This window comes from Myotis brandtii, unplaced genomic scaffold (genome assembly GCF_000412655.1).
Source record: "Myotis brandtii unplaced genomic scaffold, ASM41265v1 scaffold1036, whole genome shotgun sequence".
Classification (NCBI taxonomy): domain Eukaryota; kingdom Metazoa; phylum Chordata; class Mammalia; order Chiroptera; family Vespertilionidae; genus Myotis; species Myotis brandtii.
The window spans coordinates 337,972-358,611 of record NW_005353477.1 but is presented as its reverse complement, the minus strand read 5'-3'; the positions used below and the strand labels follow the sequence as shown (position 1 = coordinate 358,611).

Here is a 20,640-nt window from a genome sequence, read left to right as displayed (position 1 = left end):
AGAAGTCTGCTGTAGTTCATATCCTTCTTCCTCTGTTGGTAAGGTGTTTCATTTTCCTCTGGCTGCCTTGAAGATTTTCTCTTTGTCTTTGTTTTCTTTGAGTATGATATGCTTAGGTGTGTATATGGGTTTTTGTGTGTGTGTGTGTTTTTGCATTTATTCTGTTTGGTGTTTATTGTCTGTTACTGATCTTGGAAAATTTTGGCCATTATTTCTTCCAATATTTCTTTTGTGCTGTTTTTTCTTTGTCTTCTGGTATTTCATTTATGCACATGTTATACTACTTGGTATTGTTCTAAGCTCTTGGATGTTTTGCTCTGCTTTCTTCATTCTTTTTCTTTGTGTTTCAGTTTTTTAAGTTCTATTGCCCTATTTTTAAAGATGAAGTGGTATTTTAATTACTTTATGCCCTCTTTTAATTTTAATGATTTTTTTCTTTATTGTGTCAAGTTTACGATGAGCCTGCTGAAGGCATTCTCTATGTCTTCTGTTTTTGATTCCTGGCATTTCCATTTGATACTTCCTTACAGCATCCATCTCTCTGCTAAAGTTGCATGTTGCCTACCTTCTCCATTAGAGCCTTTAACATATGAATCATAGTTATTTTAAATGCCCTATCTGGTAGTTAAAATACCTGGGACATAATCTGAGTTTGATTCTGGTGATTGCTTTATCTTTTCAGATTGTTTTTTCTTGCCTTTTGGCATGCCTTATAAGTTTTTGTAGAAAAACAGCTATGTTGTATAGTGTAGATATGGAGTAAATAAGCTTTAGTATGAGGATTTATGTTAATTTATATAGGAAATGGGATGTGTTTGCAGTTTGTTGTTGTAGTTACTGGTGTTGAGGTTTGTTGTTGGTATAAGCAACAGAGACTTCAAATTCTTCCTTGTTCTTATTTTTTTCTCTTTGATTTGGGCCTTCCTTTTGAGCTGCCCCTCAAGGAGGCTGTCTCTTGTAGCTCTGCCAGCTGAAACCCACTATTATTATTGGAGGCCTGTTAGCATGGTAGTAGGTTACTTATGTCTGATAAAGTTTCAGATTGGAGTACACAATGGGCCTGTGTATTTAGCCTTTACAAATATGTCTATTCCTCTTCTAGAGGCAGAGATTTTTCCTTTGCCCTCTATTCTTTTCCCTAGTTGCAGCAGGTATCTGTCAGTATTCTCATTCAGTATTCTTGAGGCTTCCTGCTCTGCAGAATGCCTTTAAAAAAAAACAAAACTTAAATGATTAAGGGGTGGGATGGGGTAGGGCAGGGCAGAATGACTTCATTCCAGCTACAGTGATATTTTGCCAATGCTCTCTAGCAGCATCCTTCCCTTGGCAAATTAAGGTTTTATTGGTAAGGGAAATGGTCTGGGTGGAATTCCCAGTGGTTCCTGTTTTCCTCCCCTAGCTAGCACCATTGGGGGAACTTTTTTTTTTAGATTCTCTCTTCCCTGTGAGAATTTGTGGGGTTTCCTGGAGGAAAAGCCTGCAAAAGAGTAGGAACCCTTTATAAGTATAGCCCTCAGGGGATTCACACACACATACTAGTCCACACTTGTCCTATAGCAATTTGTCAAAATTTCTGATTTAATGTTCCTTCTGGCTTATATGACAGTAGGCAGCTTCTGCCCTAGTTAAGCAAATGTTTCGGTTCTGTGTCTCCTACAGACTCCTAACTCTCTTCAGGCTCCGGATGGCCAGATGGTCTGTGACCTCAATTTTTTGAGGGTTTATAAAATATCAGTTTGTCTGACCAGTTCTTTATAAGGGCACAAGCTTATTCTTTTTCTTTTTTTCCAGCCCTCTTCCATGTCTGAACTCAAAGTGGAAGTCTACTTTGTTATTTTAAAAAACTTAAACTTTTGAAAGATTTTATAATAATTTACCAGTTCAGCTATTCATTCATACCCTTTCTTTATCAAGTACATAGAGAATTAATTGCTTTTTTTGAGGATAGGGATCAAGGAGTAGAATAGGGGAAAGTCATGAAGGTTTGGATCTGCCACATAAGCTGTTGTGAAGTAAGGGAAATGAAAGTTTGAGAGTACCCGATGGCATTCACCTACTTGAGCTGCCAATATTAGATTGTTTATTATTATTGTTTTTCAAATTAATAGGTAAATGGATTTCGCAGTTATGTAGATCTTTATGTGAAAGACAAATTGGATGAAACTGGAGTGGCCCTGAAAGTTATTCATGAACTTGCAAATGAAAGATGGGATGTTTGTCTTACATTGAGTGAAAAAGGATTCCAGCAAATAAGCTTTGTAAATAGCATTGCAACAACAAAAGTAAGTATAGTATGTTAATTATCTTTTATTTCTAAGTAAGTGGTAGAACAATGCTTCATTAAAAACAACAAGATCAATAACAACAACAGCAAAAAAACCACTCCAAATCTGCTTTGGTGAAATCAAAATTGACTTATGAAAATGAAAGTTTATTTTCTGTAAAATATCTGTCTTATAATTTAACATCCATTGAGAAATAAGTTTATACTATTAATGTTTAAAGTTGACTACATTTATATTTTATGAAATTTACAATGATAAATTCCTTATTCTGTGTTCTGAGTTTAAAATGTAGAAGAAAGACTAATAGGAGATGAGTATGTTTAGGATGGTCATTCTATGGAGTTTAAACCCTCTTCTTTAGGTTTTTTGATTTAAAAAATCAATGAAATTCTTCCCATTTAAAAGCATCTATCCATGACCAGAATAAAGTATTATTATGCAATACAAGCAAACATGTATCCCTAGAATAATCTAAAGCACTGTTTTATCACTTTGTCACTCTTCTTCAGGTTTTAACATTTTTAATGTTCAATTTTTTAATAATCTAGTTATCACTTTCTCTAGTCAACAAAAATCCTGCATCCATTATGATTGCATTTTATTATATGTAATAGAAACCTAATGTAAACATGTAAAAGTTTTACTTTTCCTCTCTTATCTAAGAACCAGGGGTAGGCAGTCTTAATTCAGTACTATGACTCCATAGTGTCATTAGGGACCTGTGCTTTCCCTGGCTTTCTTTCCTGCCACCTTTAGCATATGGCTTTTTTCCTCATGCCTTTTAAGTTGCCTGCTGCACTTCCATGCCTCATTTCTAAGTCCTAGGCAGAGAGAATTAGGTTGGGAAAATGCATATGCCAACTAAATTTCTCCCTTTTTAAATTGTGATAACATATGTATAACAGAATAGTTTTTCTGGAAGCCCCATCCAGTAGACCTCTCCTAACATCTTTGGCTAGAACCGTGTCATGTGGGTACCTCTAGCTGCAAGGAGTCCAGATTGGAGAATCTTTGTAATTGGGCATGTTGCCAGTTAAAAACAAATTTGGATTTGTCAATAAAGTAAAAGGGGAAAATGGATATTGCATGGACAACTGGTAATGCTTGCCACAGTCCCTAAGTTTAACTATTGTGTCATTTATCACCCCCAGTATTCATGCCAGTATTCATTCTCACTTCCATGTCAATTTTTTTTAAAAATTGTTTTTGATTTGTATAAAATTGGCTAATTGATTCTATGGCCAAAGAGGCCTTATTTTTAAAATCCCAACTCTGCTATTCTGACACTCATATTACTACTCTGGAAAATGGGTTTAATAATACTGACTGCACAAAGTTGTAAAGATAAACACTCATTTTAGAAAAAATGAATACGTAAGTATTTTCCTACCTTACTATAGAAGATTTTGTATTTTTTTTTTCATTTTAGGGTGGACGGCATGTGGATTATGTAGTAGATCAAGTTGTTGGTAAACTGATTGAAGTAGTCAAGAAAAAGAACAAAGCTGGTGTATCAGTGAAACCATTTCAAGTAAGTGATGCTGTACTATTCTGTTGAAGTAGTAAATAATACCAGTTCTGATGTTGACTTATTTTTTTGGTATGTTTTCAACAGGTAAAAAACCATATATGGGTTTTTATTAATTGCCTTATCGAAAACCCAACTTTTGATTCTCAGACTAAGGAAAACATGACTTTGCAACCCAAAAGTTTTGGGTCCAAATGCCAACTGTCAGAAAAATTTTTCAAAGCAGTGAGTAAAACTTGTATTATTTTTCAGTGTGTTTTTATTGAAAGTTAAGTAGTTTTCTTTATTCTATTTGTGATTAGTTTCTTATATTAACTAGATATAGGCATATTTATATTACAAACTAATACACTTAATTCTGCAAACTTCAAAGGGTAAACTTTATTTGTTAAACAATTGGTTATTTTGCCAAGAATTGAAATAGGTAATCTTTTAATTAATTGTGTTTGTAGCTTTGCTTTGGTCATTATAAAGCCAGATATTCCCCCAATAGGTGTTCAGTTCCTGTTAGGACTTCTGATTTCAATCTTTTTATTCATTTCAACTTTATGTTTAGATATTTACCATTGTGTAGTTGTTTTTTTTTAAAATTGTGATAACATATGTATAACAGAATTTTTTATATTCTACATATTTTAAAATTTTATTTTACTTTGCACATAATTATTTAGGCTGCTTTAACCTTTCTGATACAAGGTGAGAATACAAATAAATAATGAATCTTAGATTTATAACCAAGATTTGCGACTGCTAATAGCTTCTTATAATCTGTTATTTATAAGTAAGATTTGCCTCAGTTCCCTTATTCAGCAGTACCCTCAAAAACATATTAATAAACATATATAAAGTTCCTTTAAATATGTTTGCACTAGGAATGTAAAGATGAATAAACGATAGCTCCTCTTCTTTGGAAATTTATAATTTGGTGGAGGAGTAAGTGTGGTAGTGGTAACATACTTATCAAATTCCATTATCAGAATTTTAAAGGTAGGTTCTCACAAACAAAAACAAATTTAGATTATAGCTTAAGGCCTATGAAAATAGTACTTTTAATTCTGTTCATAATCGATTCAGAATACAAATGACCTTATGTTAATGCTTTCCCAAATTTGTGCTCTCATAAAAGTTCTCATTTTGAACTGATTTGATTTTAGATTTTCTACTTTTTCATTTTTGGGAGATTAAGTTTAAATTTGGCAATATACTTCACCTCTTTTATATCTCAAACATTCCAAAAAACTCTTCTGTACACCTAAAATCAAACTACCCAGGATGATGAAAAATAACTCCACTTGGAGCTGCTTCACTTTATTTTCTTTTTGGTAAACATGTGGTCACATGTTGATTAACTGCTGAGTGACACACTATTTACAGTGTTGAAATGCTCATTATCAAACTTTTTAAAGAATAAGAACTATTCATAAGTTCTTGAATTTATCCTAATGTTTCCTTCATGTTAATATTTTTTATTTGTCATAGTGAATTCAAGATTCACATTTTTGTATTGACAGATATCAGAAATGTCAGTGAATAGAAATTACAAGCTGGTAAATTCAAGGGTGGATTAGCTTAACTGTGTTAATTTTAGAAAAATGAACTTGTGAGAAAAGCTATGTATATTTCTCATGGAGTTTATTAGAATATAATTTTTTCATATCTAGTAAAATCTTTTCTTCATGCTTTTATATTTCAGTATAGTAACTGTCAGAGTTAGTTTTACTGTAGTTAGAATAAAATTTACTAGTGCAAATAATTATCATTGTTACTGTTTTTCCCTATAACTGCATAGGGTAACAAGTATTACATTCATTTTAGGTAAGTGTATGAACTTCTGGCTTGTTTGTATATCATTCATTATGCTTTCATTTTTAGGCCTCTAATTGTGGCATTGTAGAAAGTATCCTGAACTGGGTGAAATTTAAGGCTCAGACTCAGCTGAACAAGAAGTGTTCATCAGTAAAGTATAGTAAAATCAAAGGTATTCCTAAATTGGATGATGCAAACGATGCTGGTAAGATTTAGATTAAAAAATATATATATTTAAGTTTTTATTTGTCCAGTTATAGAAATTTTTCATTTTCCACATACAGTTAGTAGGATTTTATGTTCAGAGTATAATTTCACTTCATTAAAATTGCTACATGCACCACATATTACTGATTTTCAGGGGATAGGAATTCAATAAAGTATACAACATTTAAACTATTCTAAGCATAAAATAAGATGATTGTTGTAGTCTTTCACTATCATCATTGCGATTATTAAGTTTTCTGGCTTCATTTTTCTCATTAGTAAAATTAAGGAATGTGGAGTATATGTCTTTCTAAATTTCTCTAGGTGGCAAACATTCCCTGGAGTGTACACTGATACTAACAGAGGGAGACTCTGCGAAATCACTGGCTGTGTCTGGACTAGGTGTGATTGGGCGAGACAGATATGGAGTCTTTCCACTCAGGGGAAAAATTCTTAACGTACGGGAAGCTTCTCATAAACAGGTATATGTTTGCATATATATGTATATATATATATAGACACATACACATATATGACATTTTCATACTTTACTAAAATTGTTGAATTTTTAAATGTAAAATACTTTCAATTCCTTTTCTTTATGTACAGATCATGGAAAATGCAGAAATAAATAATATTATTAAAATAGTTGGTCTACAATACAAGAAAAGTTATGATGATGCAGAATCTCTGAAAACTTTACGTTATGGAAAGATTATGATTATGACTGATCAGGTTAGTTTAAAAATTGCCACATATTTAAAACTCATCTTTTTCAGATTGTCCTTTCAATGTTTGTTTTATGAGACTTACTCCAAGATAGTACAAGTGAAAGTGATTGTACATCAACGGGGAAGGCACTGTTTGTGTGAAGCACATTTTACATTGTCTAATTTATGAGTAACCATTTTTTTGGTTAGTTATTATAAAAATGTTTTAAAATATAATAAATGTGAGAAGAGTAGAACACACTGTAGTATTAAGGGGTTGAAGCATACCTGTACTTAGAAAGAAAATGAAAGAGTAAATATGATAATGGTTAATATTTCTATATGATGCGTAATTTTTGATGCACAAAGACTAGGAGGATTGAATAGTAAAATGGCAGTAACTGGGGAAGAACTAGAAAATTGAAAAGTATGAAATTCATATGTATCCAACTGCTTTTCTCTTATGTCCTCTAATGAAAAGCATTTGTAGAGAAAAATCTTCAACAAAAAAAGCTGCTTATAGTGTTAAATAGTTTTTATGTCAAAAGAAGACTTGTGAATATCTGTTCTCCATGGACATTGCCTAGTGAAGTTGCATTATAACCATGTTTATTCTATTTCCATTCTTAAATCAGTCTTTTAGTGAAATCTGGTTAAACTATTTCAATGGAATTTTGCTTCTTTGCTGCATTCAGATATTTAAAAATTTGATTATATAAGTAATTATATTTCATAAAACTATTATAGCTCTCTTTACTAATATTTATTTAGGATCAAGATGGTTCTCACATAAAAGGCCTGCTTATTAATTTCATTCACCACAATTGGCCATCACTTCTGAAGCATGGTTTTCTTGAAGAGTTCATTACTCCAATTGTAAAGGTACTACTTACATTAATATGTTTTTATACTGTTTGCTTAAAGGGTAGCAGAAAAACTAATTTTTTTTTTTATTAATTTAAGGCAAGCAAAAATAAGCAAGAACTTTCCTTCTACAGTATTCCTGAATTTGATGAGTGGAAAAAACATATAGAAAACCAGAAAGCCTGGAAAATAAAATACTACAAAGGTTTGTATTTTAAAATATTTAAAAAATTTAAAATAACTAGTGACATAAATATATATTATTAAAGTGTTATAAAATATTTTGAAAGTTTGTCTCTTTTAGACTTTAAAATTAGCTGTTGCTGATTTTTAAATAATTGTTAAGGAAAATTTTATAAAGTATAAAGAATAGTATAATGGACTTCCTATGTACTTCAACAATCACCATTTCATGGTCAATCTTGTTTTATCTAAACTCTTCTCATTGCCATCCTATTAGTTTGGAATAATTTCCAGATATTATCCTATAATACTTTAATATGTATCACTTAAAGAGTTTTTTTAAAAGTCCTTAATACCATTTTCATATCTTTTTTTAATAACTTAAAATAGTCAGTGTTAAAATTCTCCTGCTTGTATTACAAATGTTTATAATGTTTTGTTTTATTTTTTGAGTCAGTGTCCAAACAAGGTTCACACATTACGTCTGGTTGATAAGTTTCTAAAATCTTAGTATATTGTTTCTCTTTTTATATTTTTTCTTGTAATTTATTTGTTCAAAAAGTTGGATTTTTTTGTCCTGTATAAATTTTACATTCTGTATTTTGCTGAGCATTCCTATAGTTTCCTTAAATATGTAGCATGTTCCTCTGCCCCTTATTCTATGATAACTGGTAATACATTGGAGGCTTGATCAGATGAAGATTAGATTTATGTAGCAAAAAATTTAATAGGTGGTGTTGTATACTTATGTTAGGGGGCATGTAATATATGGTTTGTCTTTCTTTTTCCACAAAAATTAATCAGTTGGTCCAGGTGTTGCCAGTTTGATCCATCACCTTTTCACATAATGGTTTTAAATAACCATTGATGTTCATGATTCATTTAAAATATTTTTCAGCTTTTTTGAGATATAACTGACAAATAAAAATTTATGTATTTAAGGTGTACAACATGATGAGTTGATATACTTATACATATCCATCACCTCACATAGTTACCCTTCTTTTTTTAGGACATTTAACATCTACTCTCAGCAATTTTCAAGTATACAGTATAGCAATATCCTATATAATAAAAGGTTAATATGCAAATTGTCCCCTCGGGAGTTCAACTGACCAGGAGTTCAACCGCTCACCATGATGTGCGCTGACCACCAGGGGGTGGCATGGAATGAAGGAAGGCCCTGGCTGGCAGCCAGCAGCTGGGGGAAGGAAGGCCCCAATCAGCCCTGATCGCCAGCCAGGCCTAGGGACCCTACCCGTGCACGAATTTTGTGCACTGGACCTCTAGTTAATAATAGGCACCATGATGTTCATTAGATCCCCAGAACTTAACATCTTATAACTGCAAGTTTGTATTCTTTGATAGACATTTCACTTTTCCCCACTTCCCAAGCCTCTAAGAACCACCATCTCTTCTCTCTTTGAGTTCTACTTTTTTGGTTTCCACATTTAAGTGATATTATACAGTATTTGTCTTTGTCTCGCTTATTTTCATTTTTATTTTTTAAATTGTGCAGGGTTGGGTACCAGTACAGCTAAAGAAGCAAAGGAATATTTTGCTGATATGGAAAGGCACCGCATCTTGTTTAGATATGCTGGGCCTGAGGATGATGCTGCCATTACGTTGGTAATAAAGCAAATTTTAAAAAGTCTGTTCTCATATCCATCCCCCTACCTCCTATACGTTTCTTCACAGTCTGGGTTTTCTACAAACAGTCTCTTTTGAATTCTAAAGCCCAAACTCGTCAATTTTAGTGTTTTTCTCGCACCTATGCCCCTGATTATGCCCTGTTTTCATAGTTCTTTCATTGAAAAACCTCTGTTCAAGTATATTTTTGATTAAAAGCATATTGGAAAAACCAAATTTCCCAGAAATTAATGTTTTTTGCCTTTATAACTTTTAATTTTATAATGAAATTATTTTGTAATATGTGAAATAATTTCCTGGAATCTTTCAGGCATTCAGTAAAAAGAAGATTGATGACAGAAAAGAATGGTTAACAAATTTTATGGAAGATCGGAGACAGCGTAGGTTACATGGATTACCAGAGGTTAGTCATACGGAGTGGTGATCTGGGGGAAGAAAGAGACTAAAACTGATATAGTCATAATGATAATATTGCTATATAACTTTTTTCTTAGCAATTTTTATATGGCACAGCAACAAAGCATTTGACATACAATGATTTCATCAACAAAGAATTGATTCTCTTCTCAAACTCAGACAATGAAAGGTCTATACCATCTCTTGTTGATGGTAAGTAGCTGTCATTTCAAATTTTTTCTCATTTTTGTACATTATTGAGTATAACTTAATTTCATATGCTTTAAGTCATCTCAATAATAAATCTTAAAATCCATAAATTGTTTTAGAAATATTTTCGTAGGACTGAAATATTTTATATTTCTTAATTTGAATCTTTTAAAACCCTTTTTGAATTTTTTCAGGAGAATTAACTTACGGCAAATTTTAAAAGCCCTTGACCCAAGTTGATTGCAGACTTCCTAAAATAAATAGTAAAATGGGATTTTGATAAGTTCTAAAATATTTATCAGAGACTAAATTTTAAAAACACCTTTAGAGTTCAATACTTTAACTTATTTTACTTAACAAAATAAAAGTTTATAAACTACCTTGTGATTAGAGCATATTTTGGTCTTCTTTTTTTTTTTTTAAATATATATTTTATTGATTTTTTACAGAGAGGAAGGGAGAGAGATAGAGAGTTAGAAACATTGATGAGAGAGAAACATCGATCAGCTGCTTCCTGCACATCTCCCACTGGGGATGTGCCCGCAACCCAGGTAAATGCCCTTGACCGGAATCGAACCTGGGACCCTTCAGTCCGCAGGCCGATGCTCCATCCACTGAGCCAAACCGGTTTCGGCACATTTTGGTCTTCTATCTAGCACTTTTTAATTTTCATTTTATAACTTCTAGCAAGTTAGTTGATCTTCGTGTTCCTTGGTTTTTCAACTAATAGCAGATGATTGTACCTGTCCATCTAGTTCTAGCTTTAAGTTATATCCCTTCTATGACACCTTCCCTAACAATTTTAGTCTAAACTGGTCTCAGATGCCTAAACTGTGTCAGTAATTTTGTGCCTGTTATTTTATTTGTGTTAATTTTGCCTTCTCAATTAGATTATAAAATTCTGAAGGAAAGGGACCATGTTTATCATCCTCTTGTTTCTACAATGTTTTGTGCCCACGATGATGATGACGATAGCTAGCATATACTGAAAATTTGTTACTGTGCTCATTGGTCTAGAACAAGAAGAATGATAAGGAAGCAGAGTGCTTTGCTTGCATTATCTCAATGTAATCCTTATGATCACCCTATTAGGAAGGTAATTATTTCTATTACACTGATGAGGACACTGAGCTTACTGGTTTAGTAATTTGTGCAAAGGCACATGATAAATGGCCTAGTTAAGAAGAGTATTCAGATTAGTAAGATTCAAAACCCTGCATTCTTAACTACCACATACATCTCTCATTTGTAAGGGCTATCCTGATTTGGGATACTCGAATAATAGTTTCACACTTATTGATGGTTTGCTGCTCCTTTAATTACAACTGCCATTTTGGATATGTGGGTGTTTGGCATTTCCTATGAAAGAAGCTTAGTGCTACTGAGCAGTTTAAGACCAAAAGGTGGTCTTTCAATTGGTACTTCATTTTTGGAATAGATTGAAATGATATCAAAACATGTTAGTTTATACTCCACTTTGTTATAGAATCTCAATTATTTTTAGTCAGTAATTTTTCAAAAACAAACTATATCTTTTCTTTCTTGAATATATAGGACATTTTTGTCACTAAAAGAAACATTACAACTATATTTTCGGTAATATTTTTAAAAGAGGATTATTATTTTTTTAAATAGGCTTTAAACCAGGCCAACGAAAAGTTTTATTTACCTGTTTCAAAAGGAATGACAAACGTGAAGTAAAAGTTGCCCAGTTGGCTGGATCTGTTGCTGAGATGTCTGCTTATCATCATGGAGAAGTAAGAATTAAATTTGGAATCAATTGAGAACTATGCTTACAGACATGAAGAATGACAATGAAGCATAATGAAGTATTTTTTCTTTTAGAAGGTCTTTGAAAATGTAAAAGAATTGAGTTTGGATTTTAATAAAAATTAGGGAATACCTACAGTGAATTAAAGTTTAGAATATTAATATTATGTTCTGTTTCTATTCTGTAGCAAGCATTGATGATGACTATTGTGAATTTGGCTCAGAACTTTGTGGGAAGTAACAACATTAACTTGCTTCAGCCTATTGGTCAGTTTGGAACTCGGCTACATGGTGGCAAAGATGCTGCAAGCCCTCGTTACATTTTCACAATGTTAAGGTAACAGTTTGCTGATATAATGGTATCAAGTTCTATTTGAAGTTTATTGGAACTAACTAAATGGTTAATAGAATTGTAACTATGGAGAAGTATCAATGGGGATTCTGTTGAGGTTAAATATTTTAAATTATTTGATAGTAAATAGAAGGAAGTTTGTTGATATAAATTTTTATGAATTATTGGTGAAACCAGTCTCAATGAATGTAAGGATTTTTCTGACCCAAAACTTCACTTTTTAGGCTGAAGATGGGTTTTGTGATTTAGACAGAGTAAGAGGAAATTCTTAAAAAGTTATTTATCAATACTAAGAATTTAGGTAGGTAAGTATGGAAGTAAAATTGGGTTATCTTATTGTAGCTTTATGCCTCAGAGAAATATATTTGGTAATAAGGCTAGGTCAGTTTTACTGTGAAGCACATGTAATCAAAATTTTTAAAATGTACTCTTTAAAAAAATTTTTTTGAAATGTAGTTTTTAATTATGTATACAATTTTATTTCCAAAAACCATGACATTTTTTCCATATATTTTTTCTCTTTTATTAGCTCTTTAGCAAGACGGCTTTTTCCTATTGTAGATGACAACCTGCTTAAGTTCCTTTATGATGACAATCAACGGGTAGAGCCTGAGTGGTATATTCCCATAATTCCTATGGTTTTAATAAATGGTGCTGAGGGCATTGGTACTGGATGGGCTTGTAAACTACCCAACTACGATGCTAGGGAAATTGTAAACAATGTCAGAAGAATGCTAGATGGCTTGGATCCTCATCCCATGGTAATTATTTAGAATTTGTTGTTTATATTGTTTATTTAAAAAACAACGTGTAAACTACCAAAGTCCAGTCATTTAAAAAAAGTAATGGAACCATTTTTATTTTAGAACATATTATAGACAATAACTACTTTATTAGTATACAATTTGATATGTGCTTATTGTAAAAGATACAAGCTGGAAAAAGCCCGGACCTAGAGATAAGGCTTATGGGGAAACACTTATTGAAATATACAAATACTTAGTATTTCAGGCTTTCATATATAAAGTATATAGAGAATAATGTTTTTATGACAAAGTTATGTAACTTTAGCATATATTTCCAAACTACTGACCCATGCTTAACAACACATTGTATATATTTTAATGTGCCCCTGATATTTTTTAATTTTGCTCTTATACCATTCACTGTGTTTAGTTCTTCCCCAAAACACCACTCAAGAGAAACCTCTCAAGAAAGTGTCTATCACTATTCCACATGATTTAAAATCATCTGGAAATTTTCTTTTTCTCATGATACTTAAGTAAAGGTTATTTTGTATTTTTCTTACAAAATGGTAGTGCTCATTGTAGAAAATATAAATAAGCAAAGAGGGAAATGTACTTAATAAACCCACCATGTAGAAACAAACTTAATATTTTAATGTATTTCTCGCCAAGTTTTATTTCATTTTTGTATTTTAAAAGAAAACAAAAATTAGATTATGTGTATGATTACTCAGGTTTACCCAAAATGTTTTCCCCCTTAAATACTTTATATTACCAAAAATATTTATAACAGAAGCCATCAAACTACTTTATGATTATAGCGTTTATTTTCATCCTTTTAGATACATTTTAGGGTATTTTAGTCCATGTATTTGACCAGTGCTTCTTGTGTACCTAATATATCTATTTATTTACCGATCTGTTTCTATCTATCCACCAATTTATCGATCTTTGAGATAATGTGCTAAGTGGTGAGAGAAAAAATTGTGATCTCTGTCTTCAAAAAGATAATCTGTTGTCAACACAAGACTTTGGGGCATGAAGTTTGCAGGGACAAAAGATAGTTGCTCATTGTGCCAGAAGAAATGTCCTGTGCCACATGCCCAACTTCTCAGTGATATAACAAATATGAATTTTAAAAGAGAGGGAGAGAGAGCACTTGTAATTGAGAAAGATGAGTAACATTTATATAAATGAATGGGGTGTGTGGAGCTTAATATGTGTTAGGGGTGCTGGATAGAGTGAGTGAAAGTAAGAATATTCAAAATATTCAAGCAAAATGTGGAAGAAGAGTAGTGCTCTGGAAGGCAAATCACTGGAGGAATGGTAGAGTGTTAGATTGGGTAAAGACTGGAAGGCTTTCAAAATAATGTCCAAGCAGTTGGAAATGAAAGGGTTATTAATCTAGGGGGAAAGGAGGTGTGGAGACAATAAGCTAGGGGATAAAAAGTACTATTCTAGGAAGACTAAGAAAGATGATTCTAAGGTTTTGCAATTGGGGAATAGATTATTTTAACAGAAGCTGTGAATTCAAGACTGAGTGGTTTTTTTTTTTTAAATTTGGAGAGGGACTATGGAGGGTGAGGAATTGAGTTTCAGTCATGTTTATCTGTCAGTAGCAGTAGACCACAGACTTAGAAGCATTCAAATGTAGTATTGGCACATAGGACAGAAGTCAAAGCTTTAAGTTATTTTTATTTTTCTCTGCAGCTTCCAAACTACAAAAACTTTAAAGGAACCATCCAAGAACTTGGTCAGAACCAATATGCAGTCAGTGGTGAAATTTTTGTGGTGGATAGAAACACAGTAGAGATTACAGAGCTTCCAGTTAGGACTTGGACACAGGTTAGTATAAGTATGTGAGCTGTCTGTAAAGAGGGATTGCATTAAGTAGTTCTTTCTGGTAAGAATATGCATGATTCCATCTTTGTTTGCCCTAAGTCTGTATAGTGTTTTAAAATTCCTGTATACATTTCTGAACCATTCTATTGAATTTGTGCTTTGAATATTTAAATGTAATTTTAAAGTTTTTTAACTTAGCTTAAGTTATTCAACATTTAGATTTTTAAAAAATATTTTTATTGATTTCAGAGAGGAAGGGAGAGGGACAGAGAGCTAGAAACATCAATGAGGAGAAAGAGTCATTGATTGGCTGCCTCCCGCATGCCCTACAATGGGGATCAAGCCTGCAACCCAGGCATATGCCCTGACCGGGAATCGAACCACGACCTCCTGGTTCATAGGTCCAAGCTCAACCACTAGGAAAGCTAGGCTTAAGCTACCCTTTAAAGAGACTATTTGTCTATCTTGAAATGACTAGAAGAGTATGTAAGAAATAGTTTTTTTTTTATATATATTTTATTGATTTTTTACAGAGGAAGGGAGAGAGATAGAGAGTTAGAAACATCGATGAGAGAGAAACATCGATCACCTGCCTCCTGCACATCTCCCACTGGGGATGTGTCCGCAACCCAGGTACATGCCCTTGACCGGAATCGAACCTGGGACCCTTCAGTCCACAGGCCGACGCTCTATCCACTGAGCCAAACCGGTTTCGGCAAGAAATAGTTTTGAACCCTTATAAATATGGCCAGTATTCATGTCAGTATCAACTGTTATAAATCTAAAGGTATGCATATCATCTCTTGTCAGTTCCAGTTGATATAGTTAACTCTGAATACAGTTCCCTCATTGTCTTTATACCCTCAGCCTTTCCCTTGCCCTGTGGAGTATTAGCAGATCAGAACCATTATCTTGCATATCTTCTTTCACTATTGAGATGACCATATACTGTCTCCTATAGTGACTGGGCATGAGATGACAGTGATGGAGGTTTGCCTCCCCCCGACCCCCCACAGGAACTGATAATTGTTTAAAAATTGCATGTCTTATGGTATGAGAACATGAGTGTGTCATGAAAAGCATTACTTATTGTTAAATTTTTTATAGGTATACAAAGAACAGGTTTTAGAACCTATGCTAAATGGAACAGATAAAACACCAGCATTAATTTCTGATTATAAAGAATATCATACTGATACAACTGTGAAATTTGTGGTGAAAATGACTGAAGAGAAACTAGCACAAGCAGAAGCTGCTGGATTGCACAAAGTTTTTAAACTTCAAACTACTCTTACTTGTAATTCCATGGTAATTATTAAGATTTGCTATTAATTTAACTTTTCTTGCATGCCATATGTTGGATTTTTGTAATTGGTTTCATGATGGGAGTGGCTATAGTTAACTCTGAATACAGTTCCCTCTTCTCCCCCCATACATTTTTTGTACATTTATTTATTTTCCTCTACTGTTATCTACTACTCTTAATCCCAACTGTGCATTTGTGCATCTGTGCTTGAACATTCAGGATGCACATACTGACTAAAAGTTAGTTATGAGAGTGATTGTTGCAGGCTTTTCATCTGCCTTATACCTGTCCCATTAGCATTTTAATTATGAAGTTCTTATCTCCTCATAACTCCAATCTGCCCTATTAAACTTGTGTATTTGTGTTTATATATAGTTGTAGAGGAAGATAGGAAGTTAATATGTATGATTACCCTTGTTCCATCCCCATCCATTCCCATTAGCTTTTAGATTTAAAGAAGAGTAAAAGAAAAATACAGCAATTGTACAGTGTCTGAGAAAGAGTACCATAAAAAATGTCAAGAAAAGCTGACGGAAAAAAGAAGTAAAAGGCTAGAGAAGAAATAAAATTTCAAAAAAAACACATTGAAGTTTGGGTGAATTATAGCACAATTATAAAAACAAAGAGGCACATGCATTGAGTATATAGGAGAGAGAACTTGTAGATTTAAAAATTTTAAAGTTAGAGATAGAATATGTTTATTTTTAGTTGGAAACATTTTTTTCTTAGGTGGTTTTATAGCCACATTAAGTAAGAACCTTTTTAAAGAACCTATATTTATCTTTCAAAATTATTTTTATTTAAAATATTTTCACAGTTTTGAGAATTGAGTTCATCAGTTTCTTAGAGTCACTAAAGGAATATTTATAGAAATGTACTTAGTAGTTTTGGCTTTTAGGGGTAGTGTGTGTTTAAATAAGTGTATTATTATTTTAAATACTGTAGATGTCACATAAGTTAAAAATACCAGTACAGATTTATGTAATCTTCAAAAATTTTGTGTTTTGCTTATTAGGTACTCTTTGATCATATGGGATGTCTGAAGAAATATGAAACTGTGCAAGACATTTTGAAAGAATTCTTTGATTTACGATTAAGTTATTATGGTTTACGTAAGGAGTGGCTTGTAGGGATGTTGGGAGCAGAATCTACAAAGCTTAACAATCAAGCTCGTTTCATTTTAGAGAAGATACAAGGGAAAATTACTATAGGTAAGACACAACTTTTAAAAATTTAAACATTAGTTAAAATGGAAAAAATCTTTATTAAATAGAAGACATTTTTATCAGTAGAATATAAACAAATACAAATTGAATCTCTTTTCTTGATCCTAACTTTATTTTTCCCTCACATAGAGAATAGGTCAAAGAAAGATTTGATTCAAATGTTAGTCCAGAGAGGTTATGAATCTGACCCAGTGAAAGCCTGGAAAGAAGCACAAGAAAAGGTAATCATTTGCAGAACAAGACATTCAGAGAAGCTTTTAAAAGCAACTTCCAAAACAAACAAAAAACCCAACCCTTAAAATTTAAATTTAGTACTGCTTAAGGTGTTAAGTTGTCTGTCTGGAGACTGAAGTCTTCTGTTTATCCACAGAACAGATACAGTACAGGAATTTGCAGTGCACACCCACCACAAAGCACTTGGCCAGTGTGACTCAACCAGGGCCTGGAGAAATGACTCCAGGTGTGAGAAGGTAGCTCAGTCTCCTTGGCCTTTTTTCTGAGCCTGCCATTAAAGGGTGTCAGTTATGGTGGTGGTTTTTGTGAGCTGCATGCATATTATCTGGGAACTATACTGGTAGTACATAAATAAGTTTACATTGGTCATTCTCTGGTCACAGCATCGTAATCCAGTCACCATTCACTTGATCTGGTTTCAGTTTTTTCTGGGAAGAGTAGAGACAAAATGTTCGATCTTATAGTATTTATCGAGCACCATCTGTATTCTGTCCTGTGCTTAGATCTTTGGCTGGAGATTTAAACCCTGGAACTTGAGATTAAAAGTCTGATGTTTTAATTAAATTGTCCATTTTAGATCATAAAGTACTAATATTAGTTCAGTGAATGGAATATTGAACTTTGAGATTCCTCTCAAGAATTAGTTTCTTGCTGTCGTGCATAATTAAAGGAAAATTTTAGAAAGGCAATACAACATTGTGATTGAGAACACAAGTGTACTAAAGGAAGAAAATTGGAAATGATTAATTTTTGATACTTAATTAAACTATTGTGTACATATGATACTGTGTTAGCATCTTTAAAATACAGTTATGATTATGTGACGTAACTTGAACTGAAACTTTAAACTTCCCTATACTTATGAGTTCTCAACCATAATGTTTTTCAGATTTTTCATCAATCTGTATTGAAATGCTGCTTTCATTTACATTATTATAGCTTTTTTCAATTTTGAACAGTTAATAGAATGCTATATATTAGAATGAGAAAAATTTGAATAAATTATATATTTTGCAAATCATAGTAAGATAATAGGCTTATTTATCATTTGAGGAAAAGGGGGTAGGATAAGATGGGGAGCATTCAGAATTAAGATAACCTAACAAGCATTTGCTTTTCTTTCAATGTGTTTTATTGCATTCGTAACCCCCAAATTATAGTTTATATACTAATTTGCCCTTCTGTATCACTGTTAGTTTAATTTTTGTCATAAAAAAAAATCAACTAGTGAGCTAATGAATTTAATGCTTAGTTTTAAAAGATATGTGTTTAGAGTTTGAGAATGCCCTTCTGTTGGAAATAGACTTCATAGATAAAACCTAGTACTTGGTTTTAATGATTCATTGCCACCATCAGAATTTGCTCAGCATCTTGGTCATGGGTTCATTTTGTGGGTTCCATTTGTGGGTTCAAGTAACAAAAGAAGCACCCTTAAAAGCCTGTCCTATTGTGTAGAATTTGGAGAAGAGAGAATTATAAAACAGATAATTAGAAGATTATAGTATTTTGGTTTTTTTTTCTTCAAAATCATAGTAGAATTTGGTCATTGAACCTTGAAAAGTTTATATTTTTATTTCTGAAAGTATCCTTAGTCACCTTCATGTTAACAATGATAGATAAACATATTTTAGAGTGCTCACTAATAAATAATACTCCAGTGTCATAAAAACCTAGAGCAAATATACTTGTAAAGTGTGGGTCTAAGCAGGATTTTATGACACTCTAATAGTATTTTTTAGTAGTGTAACAACCTAAATATTCCATAGCAGCACACTGTTTCATGATGAACTTTTTAAAAACTTATCACAAGTTATCTAGGTATCTATTAATGATCTATCAGCCGAACAACAGTATTCCTTATTTGGCTGCTGTTGCATAATTTTACAGTTTGTTTATGTAATGCGGCCTCTTGCTTTGCAATTTTTTACTTTTACCCTTTTGTTTCTAAAGTATACTTACTTAAACTTGACTTCGTTTATATGCATTATTTTACTGAACATTTTAAATTAAATTGTAAAATTTTTTTTTCTCTTTTGGTTACCAAAAGTGAACTTTTTTGTTTAATGGAATGTCATGGTTAACTCAGTCATTTTTAGTTATCTGAGTGCCTTAAACAATTTAGATGCAGTTTTATGTAATGGCTGTTATTATTTAAAAAGATTTAAAGGTAATGTCACCTACAATTTCTATTAAATTCATTGCATTTTGAAATTTGGTATTAGCATGAGGATTTTTTATTGCAATCCTTTCTTGTGAAAAAGACCTTATGAGTCAAACTTTAGAATAGCCCTCATAATTCAGACTCTTACTCAACAGCTCTTAAATTCTTAAGTGAATTTTCTTAGTCCTTACATGATTAGTTTTGCTTAGAGAATTTTTATAAAGAATTCATCCTTAGAGAGTTGACTGTACCTTAGCATATTTAGTATAACTGTAAAACATTTTTCACAAGTGACATTTATTTTGGGTTTCAAATTGTTCATTCACTCACTGATATAAAAATTTGACAAGATGCAGTGATAAAACTTTAGTTCCACTCTATTAATTTTGTGTCTTCTCATTTTGTGAATTATAGTGCCTGGGCAATACAGTTAATTTTTTATCACATTCCTGGATGAATAGGGACTGAATATACCACTCCTTTTGAAGACTTTATTATACATTTTTAGAACATTTAAGCTTTTTATAGGAAAAATATTTTTAGGTAATTTTGCAGATAATCTAAAATAACTCCACTAACTGAAGATGTAGCACTAAGAATATAGCATTAATGGAATTTTAAAATCCATATTCGATAAAATTCAACAATGATTTGATGCTATACAGGACTTTAATACAAAGTTTATTATTTTTTACAGGCAACAGAAGAGGAAGAAACACAAAACCAGCATGATGATAGTTCCTCTGATTCAGGAACTCCTTCAGGCCCTGATTTTAATTATATTTTAAATATGTCTCTGTGGTCTCTTACTAAAGAAAAAGTTGAAGAACTGATTAAACAGAGAGATTCAAAAGTATGAACTTTTGTGGGTTAAATAATTTGAAACTATTTCAGTGCTATCCATAGCTTTGTTTTTCTTTTTTCAAAAAGAAGTATTTTGATTTACCGTTTATACATTTTTTTCTATTATCGGATGTTTAAAATCATATTACTTTTTTTATCATAGGGGCGAGAGGTCAATGATCTTAAAAGAAAATCTCCTTCAGATCTTTGGAAAGAAGATTTAGCAGCATTTGTTGAAGAACTGGATGTAGGTTAAATCCCTAGTATCTATAATAATAACAGCGTAATATGCTAATTAGATCAGACATCCTCGGACGTCCT

At 32.2% G+C, this 20,640-nt stretch overlaps 1 protein-coding gene across 2 annotated transcripts in view; it reads left to right on the top strand.

Moving 5' to 3' along the window:
- Nucleotides 1-20,640, top strand: part of TOP2B (topoisomerase (DNA) II beta) — a 45,132-nt gene that overhangs the window by 9,687 nt on the left and 14,805 nt on the right. For both annotated transcript variants that reach the window (XM_014537552.1, XM_014537559.1), the window contains exons 7-26: nucleotides 2,109-2,282; nucleotides 3,715-3,816; nucleotides 3,901-4,038; nucleotides 5,686-5,824; nucleotides 6,151-6,308; nucleotides 6,436-6,561; nucleotides 7,308-7,418; nucleotides 7,500-7,605; nucleotides 9,103-9,212; nucleotides 9,544-9,636; nucleotides 9,728-9,842; nucleotides 11,475-11,596; nucleotides 11,798-11,946; nucleotides 12,491-12,722; nucleotides 14,418-14,552; nucleotides 15,657-15,857; nucleotides 16,871-17,066; nucleotides 17,211-17,302; nucleotides 20,174-20,329; nucleotides 20,483-20,566. In XM_014537552.1, coding sequence (XP_014393038.1) covers nucleotides 2,109-2,282; nucleotides 3,715-3,816; nucleotides 3,901-4,038; nucleotides 5,686-5,824; nucleotides 6,151-6,308; nucleotides 6,436-6,561; nucleotides 7,308-7,418; nucleotides 7,500-7,605; nucleotides 9,103-9,212; nucleotides 9,544-9,636; nucleotides 9,728-9,842; nucleotides 11,475-11,596; nucleotides 11,798-11,946; nucleotides 12,491-12,722; nucleotides 14,418-14,552; nucleotides 15,657-15,857; nucleotides 16,871-17,066; nucleotides 17,211-17,302; nucleotides 20,174-20,329; nucleotides 20,483-20,566 — 2,739 coding nt within the window. The remainder of the gene's footprint in view (nucleotides 1-2,108; nucleotides 2,283-3,714; nucleotides 3,817-3,900; nucleotides 4,039-5,685; nucleotides 5,825-6,150; nucleotides 6,309-6,435; nucleotides 6,562-7,307; nucleotides 7,419-7,499; nucleotides 7,606-9,102; nucleotides 9,213-9,543; nucleotides 9,637-9,727; nucleotides 9,843-11,474; nucleotides 11,597-11,797; nucleotides 11,947-12,490; nucleotides 12,723-14,417; nucleotides 14,553-15,656; nucleotides 15,858-16,870; nucleotides 17,067-17,210; nucleotides 17,303-20,173; nucleotides 20,330-20,482; nucleotides 20,567-20,640) is intronic.